General features: G+C 38.8%; 1 protein-coding gene and 1 long non-coding RNA gene across 6 annotated transcripts in view; one reads left to right on the forward strand and one right to left on the reverse strand.

Annotated features, from left to right (window-relative positions):
- LOC130913542 (tenascin) overlaps positions 1-19,250 on the forward strand; it is a 128,123-nt gene that overhangs the window by 100,891 nt on the left and 7,982 nt on the right. For 4 of the 5 annotated variants that reach the window (XM_057832220.1, XM_057832219.1, XM_057832218.1 and 1 more), the window contains 6 exons: positions 462-615; positions 5,153-5,422; positions 7,070-7,255; positions 8,784-8,873; positions 10,965-11,228; positions 15,423-15,698. In XM_057832220.1, coding sequence (XP_057688203.1) covers positions 462-615; positions 5,153-5,422; positions 7,070-7,255; positions 8,784-8,873; positions 10,965-11,228; positions 15,423-15,698 — 1,240 coding nt within the window. The remainder of the gene's footprint in view (positions 1-461; positions 616-5,152; positions 5,423-7,069; positions 7,256-8,783; positions 8,874-10,964; positions 11,229-15,422; positions 15,699-19,250) is intronic. The other variant, XM_057832222.1, reaches the window with a different exon arrangement.
- Positions 1-19,250, reverse strand: part of LOC130913544 (uncharacterized) — a 48,591-nt gene that overhangs the window by 17,602 nt on the left and 11,739 nt on the right. The gene's annotated exons all lie outside the window — the stretch shown is intronic.

The following is a 19,250-nucleotide window of genomic DNA, read 5'->3' on the forward strand; positions in this document are numbered from 1 at the left end:
CGGACAAATTAAAAATAGTTCAGGGGCTTAATGCACCATGAATCTGCATCAGCATATAGACATATTGTTCTGTCAAACATAAGAGTTGTTTTGGCTTAGAATACAGCAGTTTCTTTTAAAGAGGAGTGCAAGAGCAGAAACTGCTTTTTCAGTCTTGTCTGTGTTTTCTGCCATATGCTGATTCAATTTTTGCTCAGAAGCTTGTCTTAGGCACCCCCCATGGTTATGTCGATTGTTATGATTTTTATCCTGATGAAACCAACTGTGAAGTTTTATGGCCTTACTTTATTGATTGTGAGGATGAAGTTCTGAGAAGCCCAGGAGAGGGAATAAACATTCATTCATTCATTCATTCATTTTCTGCACCACTAATACCAGACAAAAATTCAAGTAAATGTTTGGCAGCAATACACGCACTGAAAGGCACACACAGGTAATGCTGATGTTTTCTATTCTGCCAGAAAGAGGAAGACGGTGAGATTCTGAGCTCCATCGGCAGTCCAGACACAACCTTTGAACAGTCTGGCTTGGGCCCAGGCCAGGAGTACGAAGTTAAACTGGAAGTTGTTAAAAACAAGAAGCGCGGACCACCTGCCTCCAAGAATGTTGTCACAAGTAAGTGTACATATTCACACTTTCAAAACCGCTGGCTTAAAAGTAACCTAGGAGCAGATCCAATAGAGAATGAGCCAATATCGGGTTATTTATAACCAGCGCATTGGCCTGAGGATTTAACCTTTTTGACCCAACACAGGAAAGACTTCTGAAAACTGCCCTAGTTCACTGAACCTCAAATATGACCTTGATCTTTGTTGTTTATTTCTGAACACGTCACAAATGTTATCATGACACCTGGGAAATGTTTTGAATTGTGAGAGTGAAATGCACATGGTTCCTTTGAATTTAAAACAGAACAATCATTGTTACACTATTCATACCATTGTAGATTATGAAGAAGTATGCAACGCGTTAACCTTGAGTTATTACAGTAAATCAATAGTTCAATTGTGTTGTTCAGAATGAGTAAAAGAAATACTGATATGCAGCTTCATGAAACTGACAAATATATGCATTAAACCAACAGTTACAGAGCAGATAAACAAATATTAAAAAGTGATTTTTTACCTTTACCTTCCAATGTGTCTATGGAGTCGCAATACAAGATGAAGTCAGGATCCCAAAGGTTTTATGATTACTTACAGTGGCAATTAAAGTACATGTCATGCATAAGCCAACGTTATATTAGGTTCTGTGTCATTAAAACTTTCCTAACATGCCAAGAGCAGAATGTACCAGTCAGTGAAAAAATAAGGCTCCAAGGGACGCCTGTGTGCCTGTCCAAAGAATGGTCTTTTGACACCCAAATGAGATACTTCCAGCCTGCGCGCAGCTCGAATTTGGATTATCACTCCTCCACAGAGGGATGTCTTTCCTAAAGTTGCCAGTGTGTGACACATCAATTCTAGCACTGGTGAAAAGGTGTCCTTCACAGGATTTTATCCGTACAATGTTTGAATAACCTCATGAATACAAAAAAAGTGTCAACACTCGTATTCATGGAACTGGAATATTACCGGTACATACAGTGGGGCAAATAAGTATTTAGTCAACCACTAATTGTGCATGTTCTCCCACTTGAAAATATTAGAGAGGCCTTTAATTGTCAACATGGGTAAACCTCAACCATGAGAGACAGAATGCGGGGAAAAAAAACAGAAAATCACATTGTTTGATTTTTAAAGAATTTATTTGCAAATCATGGTGGAAAATAAGTATTTGGTCAATACCAAAAGTTCATCTCAATACTTTGTTATGTACCCTTTGTTGGCAATAACAGAGGCCAAACGTTTTCTGTAACTCTTCACAAGCTTTTCACACACTGTTGCTTGTATTTTGGCCCAATCCTCCATGCAGATTTCCTCTAGAGCAGTGATGTTTTGGGGCTGTCGTTGGGCAACACGGACTTTCAACTCCCTCCACAGATTTTCTATAGGGTTGAGATCTGGAGACTGGCTAGGCCACTGGAGGACCTTGAAATGCTTCTTACAAAGCCAGTCCTTTGTTGCCCTGGCTGTGTGTTTGGGATCACTGTCATGCCGAAAGACCCAGCCACGTCTCATCTTCAATGCGCTTGCTGATGGAAGGAGATTTTCACTCAAACTCTCTCGATACATGGCCCCATTCATTCGTTCCTTTACACATATCAGTCGTCCTGGTCTCTTTGCAGAAAAAACAGCCCCAAAGCATGATGTTTCCACCCCCATGCTTCACAGTGGGTATGGTGTTCTTCGGATGCAATTCAGTATTCTTTCTTTCCATTCTTTCCAAACACGAGAACCTGTGTTTCTACCAAAAAGTTCTATTTTGGTTTCATCTGACAATAACACATTCTCCCAGTCCTCTTCTGGATCATCCAAATGCTCTCTAGCGAACCGCAGACAGGCCTGGACGTGTACTTTCTTCAGCAAGGGGGACACGTCTGGCAGTGCAGGATTTGAGTCCCTGGTGGCGCATTGTGTTACTGATAGTAGCCTTTGTTACTGTGGTCCCAGCTCTCTGTAGGTCATTCACTAGGTCCCCTCGTGTGGTTCTAGGTTTTTTGTTCACCGTTCTTATTATCATTTTGACGCCACAGGGTGAGATCTTGCATGGAGCCCCAGATCGAGGGAGATTATCAGTGGTCTTGTACGTCTTCCATTTTCTAATAATTGCTCCCGCAGTTGATTTCCTTACACCAAGCGTTTTACCTATTGCAGATTCAGTCTTCACCGCCTGGTGCAGGTCTACAATTTTGTCTCTGGTGTCGTTCGACAGCTCTTTGGTCTTGGCCATAGTGGAGTTTGGAGTGTGACTGACTGAGGGTTGTGGACAGGTGTCTTTTATACCGATAATGAGTTAAAACAGGTGCCATTAATAAAGGTAACGAGTGGAGCCTCGTTAGACCTCGTTAGAAGAAGTTAGACCTCTTTGACAGCCAGAAATCTTGCTTGTTTGTAGGTGACGAAATACTTATTTTCCACTCTAATTTGGAAATAAATTCTTTAAAAATCAAACAATGAGATTTTCTGTTTTTTTTTCCATATTCTGTCTCTCATGGTTGAGGTTTATCCATGTTGACAATTACAGGCCTCTCTAATCTTTTCAAGTAGGAGAACTTGCCCAATTGGTGGTTGACTAAATACTAATTTGCCCCACTGTATAACATTTTGGTCTATGGAGCCATCTATATCTTGTGGAAGAGGCAATCAATTTGTGCTGTGTTTTGTGACAAGTTGTACAAAAACAGAGTGACCTAATCTGGATCATTAAGCATCTCCGAGAATCAATAAATATCTATAAGTTTTACTTATTTGTGAAAAGAGGATAAATAGGGAGCCTTTGCAAATCAATAAAATGGGGGGAGGATGTGTAACAGTCAGATTCAGCAACACCAAGTGAACACAAGGTATAGTTAAGAAACAGAGTTTTTCGAATCCTCCGACACAACTGGAACAAGCACTTTTCAGAAATGTGATGGGGGGGGGGGGGGGGGGGTAAATGCTTGTTATTTAAATGTAGTAGAGTAACAATTTCCACTTGACTTCAGGTAACATGGGAACACCAACGACTCATTGAACTTAAAGGGGAAGTTCGGAATTTTTTACATGAGGTTTACTATTCGAGTTAGTGAAGGTTTAATTAGTCGGTGGAGTTGATTTCAACAAATTCCGTGTAGATTGTTAGTTATTGTTAGTTTCAGGGCTCCGGAGTGGCTAAGCTAGCGTGAGTCAATTGGGCCGACTTATCATGACAATAATAATAAACATGCACACATGAAAATCATCGATGACCCATGCAATCAATTGTGCTGGATATGTTTTCAGGATGAAGTTATTAAAACTTAGCATTGCGTGTCAATAATTGCAGTATGAACAGCAACATTTGTAATCCAGAAGCTCTGCAGAAGAGTAGGACGGAGTGGATTTTTTTCACTGCTGATTTTTTATGTCGTAGCCAGCAGCAAGTAACCAGTTTATATTGTTCCTCGTTCTTCATAGGGAAATTTTGGAAACTTTCCTTTGCCCATTTCTTCTGTTTCCAAAGTCTCTAAATGCACATTTCACCATGTTGCCGGCCATCAGGTAACTCAATGCTGCATTCGACGAAGTTGGGAAGTCAGAGTTTCCAACCTCCGATCTGGAAAAATATCATTGGAACGCCTCCACTATTTTAACGCTGACAAGAAGGCAGATTTGCTTGAGGTCAAAATGTCTTTTGATGGCCAAAATAAAAAACAACTTGTCACGACCAGCCATCTTTGCTGTTAACATTCGCTTGGAACGCCTTGAGGTCGCAAATTGTACCCTCCGGGCAGATTAAGTCCGACTTCCCACCTTCCTCGAATGCAGCATGAGCACGAGTGGCCGACGCACTCCTCTCTATTGTGGTCGTATTACGCATCTAAAAAAATAGTCCTGCAGAATAAAATGAATTACGACAGGTTTTTTGTGACATTGTTTTGGCTGCATGGGTGTTTTGGAACAATTATCTGAGTTTTGAATTTATTTGACTATGTTGGATCTGTTCGTAGATCTGAATCTTTTTTTATTGGCATGCTAAGATGGTCCCATTGACTCGAGCTAACTTAGCGATTCCAGAGCCCTGAAACTAACAAATAACTTAAAAACTGCACGGAATTTGTTGAAATCAACTCCACCGACTAATTAAACCCCTGCTAACTCGAAGATTAAAAATTATGCACTTCCACTTTATATAAATTTGGGGAAAAAAATACTTCTTTACAGTAGTTCCCAATTTAGGTATCACAGTAACTGTTTGCTGAAAAAAATTCACCCTTGATTTGACAGGCTTCATTTTTTTAAGGTGTCACATCCTTCTCATTTTATGCCTCGTTGGGTGTGTTCCCTGAAAGCCAAGTTGTTAAGAGATTTTTATTAGACTTATTTTCATGGAGCCTGTCTACCTAGTCTGGGCCTTATTGTTAATTTTAAGGTGGTGTCCCGCTGTTGCGTTGATGTGGCTTTGCATTAAAACTGTAAACCCCGAGGAGATGGAAAAACTGAGTATTAAGTTGTTAAGGACCCTTGCTACATCTAGCCATATTTTTTAACAGGCACAACAATAATTGCTTATGTGTTCATTGCACCTCCAGGGATTGACGCACCGAGCCAGGTGAACATCCGTGATGTGACAGACACAACAGCGTTGGTGACATGGTTCCAGCCTGTGGCCAATGTGGATGGGATCAGCATCTCTTTTGGGCCTAGCTCCAGCCCTGCTGATCGCAGTGTGGTTGAACTTTCCTCCACAGACACTCAATACCATCTCGGAGGACTCATCCCAGACACCCAGTATGAGGTGTCTCTCACAGCCAGGAGAGGAGACCGGTCCAGTGTCCCTGTCTATGAATCATTCCTCACAGGTAAGACGCTAACACGGAATTATGTAACTCATTTTCCCCCACAATATTCTGAAAGCCAATTGATTTGCAACATTTACCTATTTACTAAGGGTGTAACGGTACATGTATTTGTATTGAACCGTTTCAGTATGTGGTGCTCGGTTCGGAACAGAGGCATACCGAAAGAGTTTCTGACGTAATGTAACCTTTACTTTTCGGGGCTGTGAGTCGATCGGGTTAGTTTCTTTGTGTAGATTATATTTACTCCGTCTTCTCTACTATAATGAGGACCAACACGGTAGGACAGTATAACCCAGAAACGTCAACAGCGCGACAACGTGGCCACCGCGAGAACGCAGTGAAATGCGGGCGTTAAAGTCAAATCAGCCAATGCACACCAGGCACAGTGCGGCCGCGTGTTAGACACGTCCCGGAAGCGGCTCAACACGACGCACGCGAAAAGAACGGCAGAGATTATTATTTGACGCGAGACGCGACTCTCCTGCGTCAATACTACTACCGGTAGCTAGGATCGGGCAGACAGGAAGTCACTCATGTAAAAATACCGTGGATCCGGTCGATTTTCAAACTAATATGCAATCATAACCCACTTTTTGAGTCCATCAGATCTCTTGAGTCGTAGATCGGGGCACAGTTGACTTGTCTTTGTTGATTTACTGCTGTCTTCTCTGCTATAATAATAACCAACATGGCCCCGTGTTCAATACAAAACCCTCCTACCACAACAAAACAAGTAGGAACTAATATTCACATAGGAACTAAAGTTATACATCACATAAATTACAATATAAATGAATACTACATCACATTTGTAAAATATAAACACATAATAAAATAAATAATAGCCCATTTAAATAAAAATAAATTGAAATGAGCTAAAACACCTGTAATTAAATAACAATAATACACAGATCCTGCTTACACACTTAAATTTATTAATTTCTGTGTGGCGCTTTAACTTGAGAAAATCTACCAATAAAGCTTTTGAAAACCGTTCATAAGAAAAAGAAAAAAAAGATTCATTGAGGCATTTCATTTGTAAAATACATGTTAAAATCTTTGTCATTGGGATTGCTTTTCTCTTTAGCACAGGACTTCTTTTTTCTTCTTTCTTTCAGAAAGAAAGCTGACCAATACGCGGGGTCTGAAAGGCAAATTGTTGTTGGATTATCTTTAAATACCCGCTGCTTTTTGAGCAGAATTCTAGCTTTGTATAGGCTAATGTTCCTATTGTTGAAAGCACAAAGGTGTGTAATAAACAACTAGCACATTTATATTTTGCATTTTGTTTTCTTAATGTACAGAAAATGAACCGAACCGTGACCTCAAAACAGAGGTACGTACCAAACGGAGATTTTTTTTGTACCGTTACACCCCTACTATTTACCACAAACAGGTTTAGAATCTGATGTAATAAGTGAGGTAGGGTGAGAGGGATGTGTGAAAGACCACACATTCTATGATTTTATGAGGAAGGATATCCTACTGAGGTGGGTTTAATTATGGTTAAAGGACCACATACCACACCAAGTTCAGAATAAAGAGGAATACGTTTTTCCTGTGCTAGTAAGCTTTAGTCACTGGCCTTAATGGAAACAAGTTGTTGGTGATAAGCATCTTTATGAAATCAACTTATTTGTGTGTTAGACTTGGATGCCCCCAGGGACCTTCAGAAGCTGGAGCTGACTGATGAAAGCATCACTCTGGAGTGGAAAAACAGCCAAGCTCAAGTGGACAACTACCGGATTAAGTATGGACCTCTGTCTGGAGGTGAACACCGGGAACTGCTCTTCCCTGCTGGACCCAAAGACACAACACAGGCCAAGATCATCGGTACACACAATTCCAGTGTCTCACACTACCACACTTTATCAATAACGTATTGCAGAGACAATTTATGCTCTCTTCCCAGCATCTCATGTGACCTTTCTGTGTGAAAATAGCAATACTCAGTTTAAAAAAAAAAAAATTATATCAATTTTCTATGTAGGCCTCTAAAACCAGAAGACCACACATTATATGACGATCTCATCAGCAGTAAAACCAATGGATGAGAAATATGATTTTATTTTAAATGCAAATAGATTCAATTCATACACGATAAGATGAGGTAGGAAAATGATCATGTCAACTGCTGAAGAAATCCAAGAGATGTTTTTGAATGTTCATAGGTATAGTATACATAGTTTCGGCATCATGGCTCAGTTATTTTATGACAGTCCCAACAAATAGGTCTTGGCACTGATCATGGGTGCACTGCAGGCAAGGTTTTCGCATTTCTTTTATTTATTTGGTACTTACATGAGCCCTACATTCTGGTGAATAGTGACACAACTAAAAAGTATTTGGAGGGAAATGAAAGTTTGACACTATTACATGTCTACACTTAAGTTTATTTGGACAAATATTTGTCGTGTGTTCCAATGGGCAGTGTTATGTTTTGCAATCTCATTTCTACAATGGCTTGCCTTTGTTTAGTATCGTGAAATGTTTGCCCAACTACAATAGGTCCATTTTATGAGAAAACCACCCAGGGGGATTTGGCATTCACTCTTTAAATTGAATCACACTGCAGCTTATTTTTCTTTGAGCTCTTGCTCAGGCAAGAGAAGTGGGCATGTTTTCATCTATCAATGCTGTTGACATCATAAAGCAATGCTGTGAGCCTTGTTTTTTTTCCTGTTTGTTTCTAGATTAAACACAATAAGTGAGAGGAAAAACTTTGTCTAATAGTGTCTTTGTCTGGCGCAGTTCTTTGTCCTTGGGAGGCCCATCTCATGGAAATAAAGCATTGTGTCCATTCAGCAGACGTCCCCCTCTTCTCCACACGCACCTCAGTAGTGCTTTCACACAGTTATTATCTGTAATTGCCTTCACGCTCGTGATTTTATTGATAATGAGTTTCCTGGGTATTAGGTGTAATTTCATGCTGCAGAACTCTGTGTGTGATGACCTCTGTGGGAGTTAATAAAGGAATTAAAGGCGATCGGGCCTAGAGAGGGCTTAATTGTGAAAACCAAAGGGTTTCCACCGCCAGCTGTATCATTGGGAGTACTGTTTCTGCTGCACGACAAGGACCCTATAGATCCATCAATGCAAATACACCAGCCGCATTCTACTATGAGCTCAGGCTTACCATGAAATGCAATTTGGCTGCAACCTATTGTACTAACACACCACACGAAAGTGTTTTTGTGTTCGCTACGGCTACCGAAGCCATTAGCAGTAACAGCTGGCCACTTGACGATACAGCTTCTCAGCCATTCAACTGGTGAAAGATACAGGATTTGAGCAAACAATTCATGACATTATTTGTTTTCATTTTTGAATATAAAATGTTGTATTTTGCATGGCTGTCTAGGTCTAAGACCAGGCACAGAGTATGGAATGGGAGTGACAGCAGTAAAAGACGAACGGGAGAGTCTACCAACGACCACCAATGCTGTGACCGGTACGAGGCTCTCACTTGTCTCTCACTACAATAACACATTTACTGCTATCTTAACAATTTCTGTATGTAATCATACTGCAGTGATAGGTTTTATTTAACAATTACAGTAAAGGAGCATGTTTGTGCTGTATATTATGGCAACAGAGTACATGTTCCCTGTTTTGTGTAGATTTTTCTCAAATTATTCAAATATTTTGTAGTTACTTTAACAGTGTCACACATACTTTCAGGTATCAGTTTGTAAGATTAACTTCCATTTCTTTAGTATGTAGTAGTAGTAGTAGTTAGCATTAGCTGATTTTAAGGGGGGGCTCCCCTGCTGGCCGAAAAGTGTAATTACATGTAGTTGACTTTCCTATTTATATATAAAAGTTGGAAAGCAACAACTAAAATGAATGAAATGAACAAGAAAATATATTTTTATAATAGGTTAAAATTATTTTTCGAGCACCTTAGACCAGGGGTCTCCAACCCAGTCCTCAAGGCCCACTGTGGGTCCTGGTTTTTGTTCCAGCCGATCCAGCAGAGACAGTTGAACCAATGAGGGTTCTACTAAAACAAGCCACACCTGACTGCAATCAACTGATTGCACTTGTAAAACACCAGAATGGGGAAAAAGTGTAGTCATCTTGTTTGGTAGGAATGAAATCCTGCACCCACAGTGGGCCTTTGTGGAATAGGTTGGGGACCCCTGCCTTAGACAGTCATTTGCTTTGCATATAATTTTCCCCCAAAAAATAGATCGAAATTTTTTTTTTTTTGATCGAAGCAACTTTTTGGGGTATTGAATGATTTAGATACAAATGTCCTAATCATAATATGGCCGAAACACAAAAAGGATTGCTTCAATCAAAGTAAACTTTATCAATAAAAAATTAAGGTTCAAATGCAAATTTTTCAATCTCAAATATTTTTTTCGCATTCAAAAGTTTTTCTATGATTGAAATTTGTCTTTTATTGATTGATTTTCTTTTTGAAAATATATATTTTTTTAATCAACTTATCTTTTGATTGAATAATAAAGACAAAAATTTCCTAGCCAAAATGTGGCCCCCCAAAAAAAAAAAATCAACATTATTTCGATCAAAAAAGTTGCTTCAATCAAAAAAAAAAAAAAAAAAAAAAAATTGCTTCCACCTGCTTTTTTTTTTTTTAATTCGTTGAGTTTCAAATTTATTTTTGCATTCAAACACTTTTTTTTTTTTTTTTTCAATTGAAGCGACATTTTTTTGGGGTTAAAAATATATATTTTGATTGAAGCAACTTTTTTTTTTTTTTTTTTTACTGAAGCAACTTTTTTTTGATTCAATAATGAAGACACAAATCTACCTTCACATGGCTCCGCCCAGGTTATACAATTTTTGACTGGGGTACCTACATTGGCACGACACCGGCGGGCATACTATATTCAATGGATGACGATCTTGGCGAAAAGTTTAGCTGTCCTAAGCAGCCTGATTTAGAATTCCCCTCAAGAATGATGGGAAACAAAAAAATGCTCATTTTCAACTTATTATTATAAATATTCTTGTAAATTAATTTTATTGCTGACACTGCGTTTCGGGGTCATCAACATGTTGTGCCCCCCCCACCCTACCCCAAAAGTCAAACTCCGCCTACGGTAGTTAGTTAAAGTTTGTATACCATTGCACTCTTATATAAGTGAAATTAAAAATATGGAATGAAAAAGAGTTCAATTCAATCAGTTAATATAAACATATTTGATTTGAAACACGCTATAGAAAGGATCATGTAATAACATGTAGAAGATGAAAAGTAACACCAATTACTTTGCCGAGTAACTAGTTACTTTTAGGTTGAGATAACTGAAGTACTAACTCAATTACTTTTTGGGAGAAGTAATTTATAACTGTAACTAATTACTTTTTAAAGTAAGATTAACAACACTGATTGTGAGTATGCTGTGTGTACTGTATATGCCACTAAAAATACCCCCAAAATTACAATGTCATGTTTATTATTAAAACTTTGTTGCTATTTTAAATCTAATATTTGTTTTTGCCAGTAATTCACTTCTGTATTGTGTCCTCTGAACAGAAGATGTTACAACCCAATTTACATTTATTACAGCACTGGATGCGCCGAAGGACCTAACTGTTGTTGAGGTGACAGAGACAACAATGATGATGGAGTGGAGACGGCCACTGGCCAAGCTGGACTCCTACCGACTTGTCTATGTTTCCGCTGATGGTCAAAGAGCAGAGGAGGTGGTTCCGGGAGCCTCTGAGTCTCACACATTGCGAGGCCTGACACCAGGCATGCTCTATACCATCAGCATCACTGCCGAGAGGGGCCGCAGGACCAGTGCAGCAACCACCATCTCAGCACCAACAGGTCTGTAAATCAGCTATGTTTCAAGAGTAATGCTATGGTTGGACAGAGTGACTGAGGTATTAGCAAAGCTAATAAGGGTTTTTACATCTTATCCATTAGAATGAGAAATATAATTGGTACAATAAAAGACCCAACTCTGCAGGTACAAACAAGATGGATGCTGTATTTGTGTGTTTTCTTTTTGTTTGTTTGCAGGATAATTCCTTATTTACCGAGGATATAAAACTTTCTGCTTAACTTTTTTTGGTTGATTACATATCTGGAGGTGTATTTGGTTAATATAGTTTCCTTTTATTTTTTTATATCAAAATTCTGATGAAAACAGCCAATTTTAGACAGAGAAATCCATTCGCTTTTTCATTTCACATACGGTATGACTTTTTTTTTTTTTTTAATACAACAATGTAGTATTCCAGCGACCATTTCTAAGGTATTTTACACAAATTACTTAATTTTGCTGTAAGTGTGACAGCCTTGCTTTCACCAACATGTCCCCTGGCGACAGCATCTGCATTTTGAATGAGCTTTACTGCCTGTTTGGCTATCTCATTTGATATTCTGTCACGCCCTTTCTTTCTCAGACTTTGCTTATTATTTAGACCGGAAAGGACCAACTGCTACACATCAAATTTAGACAAAAACTGTTGGAGAACAAAGGCTTTTCTCCTTCTAAAAGTCTTTCAGGCATCTCTAACTTTTTTCATACCAACACAAATGTAATTATAAATAACATTAAAGATAATCTTTGCACACTTATCTGAGTGGTCAAATAGCCTCCAAACTTGACATTTCATGAGTACATTTTCAAATTTTGTAATGAGATCAATTTGCAGACATAAATAAAAATATTAGGGGGGAAATGTAAAAGGCTTATAAATAACTGTTCATTGTATTTTTTGGGGGACTTAAGTATAATGAGGAGGGTCATGGCAGTGGTAGTGAGGGGGAGCACTGAACAATGTTCATTCATGTGGTAATTGTTGACGTGAGCCTTGCTCCCCTCTGGTTTTGTGCGATTTGACCACGATGAACTCTGGGTCTGTCAGATAAAAGGCCACATGCTGGGATTCCTGTTAAAACATTGTCTCTAGAATCAGCACCCTTCTAATCCACACAGCCTGTGCTGATCTGTGCAGCCTTTATCGTCTCTAGACATGAACATAGATCAGACTTATTTTACAGGACGAATTGGACAAAAAAGGTGGGGAGGAGGTGAGATGAGTGTTGGACCAATGTTTCGTGGCTCTACATAGTAGAGATAGACAGATTCGATCGGCCGGGCCGATAATCGTCGCCGATATTTGGAAATTTGTCAAATATTGGTATCGGCCTTTTTTTTTGTTTTTTAATTCGACCAGCCGATATGAAAAAAATCAATTTAAAACTGGGTTATTTCGGCTCAGATGCAGCCACGCCTCTCTCTCCTGCCTGCTGTCTTTTGTACCCCCCCGTGCCCTGATTGCTTAAATGGTGATAGTAAATAGAGTTACATTTGTATTGTGCCTTTCCACCTTTCTAAGACCCTCAAAGCACTTCACACTATATCCTCATCTACCTACTGGTGACGCAGCAGGAGGAGCAACGTGGGGTTGAGTATCTTGCTCAAGGATATTTAGATGAGGTCATCAGGGCTTTCTTTTCTGTGGAAATTTTTCAGAGAGCTATTTATTTAACCTTTTATTCAACTGTGTAAAAGATGTTCCTGAGTCTAGAAAATGCAGGCATTTCTGGATCTATTAGTTTCTATTTGTGTGATTCAATAAACATGCTTTAGGCATTTCAATGAAGTTTAGTGTTTGCATTATTCATTTATTTTACATCAATTTCTACACTTTTATTGCAAATGAATATCAGCTCCAAAAATCTGTTATCGGCCCCTCTAACAACTAATAATCGGTATCAGTCCTGAAAAACCCATATCGGTCGGTCTCTACTACATACTGTGTTCATGCCATGTGTTTCCAATTTGCTACAGCTTTAATGCACCCTCTGGTGCAACCTGTGCTACACTGACCTTTGTTTCATGTGTCAGTTTCCTATTCTTTGTTAAATCTATCGGCAGCCTGCGGTGTATTTGCATGGTATGATGTCAAGAGATGCTAACCCCTATCATCAAGTCTCAGGAACTTTCTGAATGTGTCAGAAATATATGGGTCTAGCCAAAACAACACACTCAACGAGAAACTCTGAACAACACTAACATAACATTTCCTCTATATTTTCTCTTTCTTTGAAAGATTTTGAGTGACAAAATAATCAGGCTTTTTGAAAAATGTAGTTATAACAGAAGTAATTCTTAGGTTAAATAGACTGAATTTTCATTTAGCAAAGTTAATTTTATTTTGTTCCCCAAAAATGAGTAAAATATATATTTTAATTATGAGAACATTTATTATGTAGAATTAAAAATCAAACGTATATCTCAGCACTTCTTTATATCGACAACTATAATTGCTGAGACAATATTATAAAGTCGTATAATACAGGGTGATTGAAAAGTAACACCTGTTCTAAAATACTTATCTATTTTAAACATTATAGTATTTTTGGTCAATTCTTTGGCCGTGTTCCAGGACTTATGGGAATTAAAATCTATGTTCTTTTTTTCTTCTCAGCTCAGTCACGTTGTTTAATACAGGAAACTATGTCACCCATCTCACAAGCGTGGAGTGAAATTTCTCCAGATTACCTCAACAAATTAGCACATAGAATGCCAAAGGTCTGAAATGATGTAATTGCTTCAAAAGGACCATTTGAAGGGAAAAATAATATCTAAAATAAAAATCATTCTTTCTAACCTTGTCAATGTCTTGATTATATTTTTTATTCATTTTGCAACTCATTTGATTAAAAAAAAATAAAAAAGTGCGACTACTTGACTAACCAAACCTTTGAACGGTAGTGTACACTTTCTACTCATGCATTTCTTGCAAAAATTATAGTTCAGAAATAAATTACAAGTACTTAAAAATAGGGAGGTACTTTTCAATCACCGACTACTATGTATATGGCTTCTCCGTATAGTCGCACATGCTCTAACAGTTTAACCCAGGGAGACGCAATGAGATTGGGTTATTGTATTTGGCCAATCACAAGCCACAGTGGTTACATGTACAGCGTGATACAGTACCTACATCTCCGGATCGTTTTTTTAATTATCGGCTACAGTGGAACATTTGACAGATGCCGATAAAAAGATACGAAGAAAAAAAAACAACACTTAGCATCTCAGCATGCTACACTACTGATCTAGCTGCACTTCAGTTTACGCAGTACATGTATAGCTGCCAAGTCATTTCTTGAAGACTCCCGAGACCTTACTCTGTGTATGCAAGCAATTAAAAGGTCGAATTTTCACAATTGGTCCACTGCAAGTAATTAATGGAAAGGTGTAGAAAAACAGTGATCCTCTGTTCCATCATTCATCCCATCACTTATACTGTCTTACATGACATCTGCTGTCTGTCAGCTTTCGAGCGTTGAAATGATGTTCGACTGTAATGGTTATCTGCAACCTCTGTCTCATTTCTAATCTTTGAATGCTTTCCCACACAATGTACATACATGTCCATATGTTTGAAGTGGGAAAGGTATTTTCCACCGTCCTGGCAGAACTACGCTGCACCTTCAAATGTCAATGACCTATTAGTCATTAATGCGAACAAGCTGCATTGCGTGTCTGCCTCATGCTTTCAATCTTTAAGTCATCTCTCTCTTATGGTAATAAAGAGAGTATGGTAATAGGCAGCCATCAACATTCAGGTGCTTTGTTCAGTCTGGTCTTTTGTAGTGAAAATAGAGGAATATTTCTACCCTAGTCAATTGAAAGCAGCATTTGACTGAAATACAAATGTGCTACCATTAGTGTCAACACCAATTTTCTGCTGTTCACAAACTCCACTCATGTTTGTTTGGATGTTCAACATGTGCACTGCAGTACATCTGAATGCTTTGTTTGTATGCTAAAGGTTAGAATAATATTAGCTTATTTTATTAATACGTTGTCATTCATTTTTCTCTAAGCCAGAGCTTCACAAAGCGTGAATTGAACCCCTTGGTAGGGCACATGACTATGATTGTAAATCGAACAAATTTGCAGCCTTATTTTTTGTGGGAGCATCAATCGACTAACTCGTTCATTTTCTGTGTGTCATCATCCTGTAACTCCATGTTGGTATGTGTTTCATCACCCAGCGGAGGAGAAGCCTATTGTGGCTAATGTCACTGTCAGCGATGTGTCATGGGACAGCTTCCTCCTGTCCTGGTCTGCAGAGGAGGGGGCCTTTGAAGCATTTCTGATCGAGATTACAGATGCAGAGACGGGCGCTGAGTGGCAAAATCACACTGTGCCCGCCGATGCTCGCAGCATTGTCATCTCTGGCCTAACTCCCTCCACCTGGTACAGAGCCAATCTGTATGGGGTCTACCGGGGCCTCCTCTTAGACCCTGTATTTGCAGACACCATCACAGGTATAAACACTGTCAATGATGGGACCTAACGCTTTCCCTCACTTTACTCCGCTTTTGCTGTTTCACACTATGAGAGGGATTTTCTCTGTGGACTTTCCACATAAGAGTTAGTTGAGTGTCACATTGTTTTCATAGGTTTGTTTCTGCTATGTTTAGAAGAGTCTTAAAGTGTTAAATTGACTCTTGTGAGGGTTAAACAGATATTTTAACCTTTCTCTTCCCTTTGAACAACTGAAAACGACAAAAGCAAAATTCCACTGAAAGAGGATTCATGGAATGTTTATTTCTCAAAGGATTCAATCAACTGCATTTGTTAGTACATTTTTTTTTTTACATTTGGAAAAACACACACCCTGCACTTCATGTCACACATGACGTTGATTGTTTGTAAAACCTCAATACCAACAATACATTTTTATGTACAGAACTAATAATACAGATTTGTCTTCAGGAATAATAATCCTGTAAAACAAATTTACAACAAGATATAAAATTTAACTAATTTTACAGAATTTTGAGTGTGCATCATTCGATCTTCAATCATCCTTCAACATTTTTAAGATGAAGATCAGTCAAGTGAAGTGGGCAAAAATGGCTGAACTGACAGGAATTAAATAAAAACTCAAAGGCTTTTGTGAATTTGTATGAGACTGCTCGTCTGTATGCATCTCAAGTCCTCGGAAGAGTGGGCCGCTCTTCATTCTCAGGCTGCCATTGCCCCTAGGCTGTAGTGCTTGGGTGCCAGAGGCTTCTGAGGCCATGCAGAATATGGCATACACTCAACAGACTATTGTCTGCATGTTAATGGTTGATCAAACCATCTTTTTTCAAGAGCATTAAACATTCCAAGTAGCGAATGCAGGCACTGACTAACTTAATTATGTCGTGCACAGTAGTCAACACTAGTCAAGTGGAGAAAGACATTACAAGGGAGATTAAGTCTTCTAAATAAAAAACATTACTTGAAGAATCTTTGATGAGCCAAATAGTTTTATGTAACAAATGACCAATGGAACCACAAACTAATGTGGACAGCATGGTGTATTGGCTTGGAACACTTGCAAGTTACAGCATATTACCACAAGATAAAACTTAAGTTGACACATGAAACTGTAAGTAGTTTCTGCTTGCAAACCCTTGTTATGGCAGGCGCCGTTGCACAACCACATCCAATAACAAGCTCACTTTAGTGAATGGGGAATCTGTTCCCCCTGATTACGGCGGGTGTGAAGAGAGAAATAAAGTGGCAGTCGAGGTGTTGTCGAGAAGATGACATCAGTCACAAACTTGCGCTTGTAAAATGATAGCTGTGACCTTCCCTCAGTCTGTTGCACTGACCAGTTAAAGCTGCCACTGGTGACTAATGATGAGTGACACTTCCCTAGATTTTGTAAACTCAGTTTGTCATTCCACTGTTTCCTCTCACAATAATTGCCTGCCTCATGATTGTTTTTGCTCATAAGAGACAAGTGGTTTGAGGCAAACCCTTGAAACATTGGTGATGCTATACATTATTCTCAGACTTCATGTACATTTTTACTGTTAGACTACTTTAAAAGATCTCTCTGGTCCATATGTCCATACAGTAGATGCTATTAGAAATTTCTCTGGCTAATTAGCTAATGTGGTTTCACTAGCTGTAGACGGTGACCTTCCATCCAAGAAACAAAGCACAAAAACAACTCCTATGTAAGGCCAGTGAAAAGTTGCATTCAAGTCACATTTATTTATATAACATTTAATTACAACAAATGTCTCAAAGGGCTTCACAAGCCCACAGTTGACAAGACAAGTACATCTACTGAGCTGAACCCCCCAAAGAGCAAGGAAACACCCAAAAGCCCCAACAAAGGAAAGAAGGACACCCCTGGGAAGGGCCACAGATGGGGGATCCCCTCTCTCTAGTATGACCAGGCAACAATGAATGTCAAACGGGCAACATTTAACAAATTGAAAACTGACCTGTACAGTGGAAACGCATGCTAAATTGAGATGTGGTGAAAAAAATATCTCCATTAAATTATTGCTCGATATTGTCAGTTCAGTTAAAAAAAAATTGGAGCTTCTGAATAATATGAGGACTGACTCAAAGGCAGTCACAAGAAGGATTCATGTCATATCACTTGACAAACCGTTTTTCAACTCATTTACTTTTATCTGGGTCATTTGCTTTCGGAACAACTTGTGTGGGCCTCTCCTAAAGCAGTTTTTTTTTTTTTTTTCGGTGCGCAGCCCCATATGTTGAACTCAACCATAGGCAGAATGGGCAGATACAAACACACACAAGTTTGCCCAAAATTATTGATGCAATACACTGTCTGTATTCTTCCAAATTTGACAGTCAAATAAACTAGAGAACAAGGACCTTTTGTCAAATTTGTTTTATCAATGCTGTACTAAACTAGATAGTCTGCCTTCCTACTTACGAAACTCTGGCACAATGCTGATATTTCATCGCACCAATTAGGGGTGTGCCATCTTAGGCACCCCACGATTCGATTTGATTACGATTCAGGGTGCTACGGTCCGATTGTTAAACTACGATCGCGGTATTGACGATGATCGTGGTTATCGCGATTATCACGATTGTCGCTACATCGAACATTACTATTTAATACAGTAGCCAAACAAATTTATGTCCATTATTTCTTTAAAATATCCTAATGATTCAACAGGAACGATGGAAACATGCCCATACAACAAAAAGCTGTCCTTAAGATGTTTTCTTATTTATTTTTGACAAGAAAGTGCGAAAACATTAACCATTTTAAAGGGAGTACTTATTTCTCTCAACAATACAATAAAATTTACACAGGTGGAATGAATTCCACATTTTCTGCAAACAAAGCATCTTTAGAAATAAGACTTCTTTTAACCAATATACTTTGTTTTTACAGAATTATGTACTATTTGCATGTTTGTAGTGTTACCGCTGTACTTAATTGTGGTTTTACACGTTCTGCATATGAAATACACGTTAGCGAATTAGCTAATAAGCTTAGCACTCGGCGCTAACTATTAACATCTCAAAAACAAAAATTAAGGCTAAACAGTACAAGAGGGTTTGTGTACTCACCTCTTTTAGATGCACACGCGTCTTAGCAACGCACTCAGGACATTTTTCAATTGAAATGCCTTAAAACTACTGCTGGACATCTAAATGACAAGGAGCAACGAACTATCTCTCTTACCCTCTTGCTCTCAAAAAATAACTTGCGCACAGAAGCGCGACCACCGGGTTGCTCTCTGTTTCTGCCTCTCTCATACACAAATTTATTTTCCAGTCTTTTCAAAAGGAGTAAATCTCTCTCAGTAACCAGCAGCATCCATCATAACGTGCGCACGCCTGTTAATAGTGCCCTGCCGCAGACGTGTCTTGAATTTCGTTCTGCTACGAGCGGCTGCCATAAAGTTATGAGGGAAAAGCATTGTTTTTGAACCTTTATGAATAGTAATCGAATCGTCACGTGTCGAATCGCGATGCATGTAATAATCGATTTTTGGATATTGGGTCGAATCTCTTTTCCATGTTGCTCAATGTCAAATCATTCT

The sequence above is a fragment of the Corythoichthys intestinalis genome, chromosome 3 (assembly GCF_030265065.1).
Source record: "Corythoichthys intestinalis isolate RoL2023-P3 chromosome 3, ASM3026506v1, whole genome shotgun sequence".
Taxonomy (NCBI): domain Eukaryota; kingdom Metazoa; phylum Chordata; class Actinopteri; order Syngnathiformes; family Syngnathidae; genus Corythoichthys; species Corythoichthys intestinalis.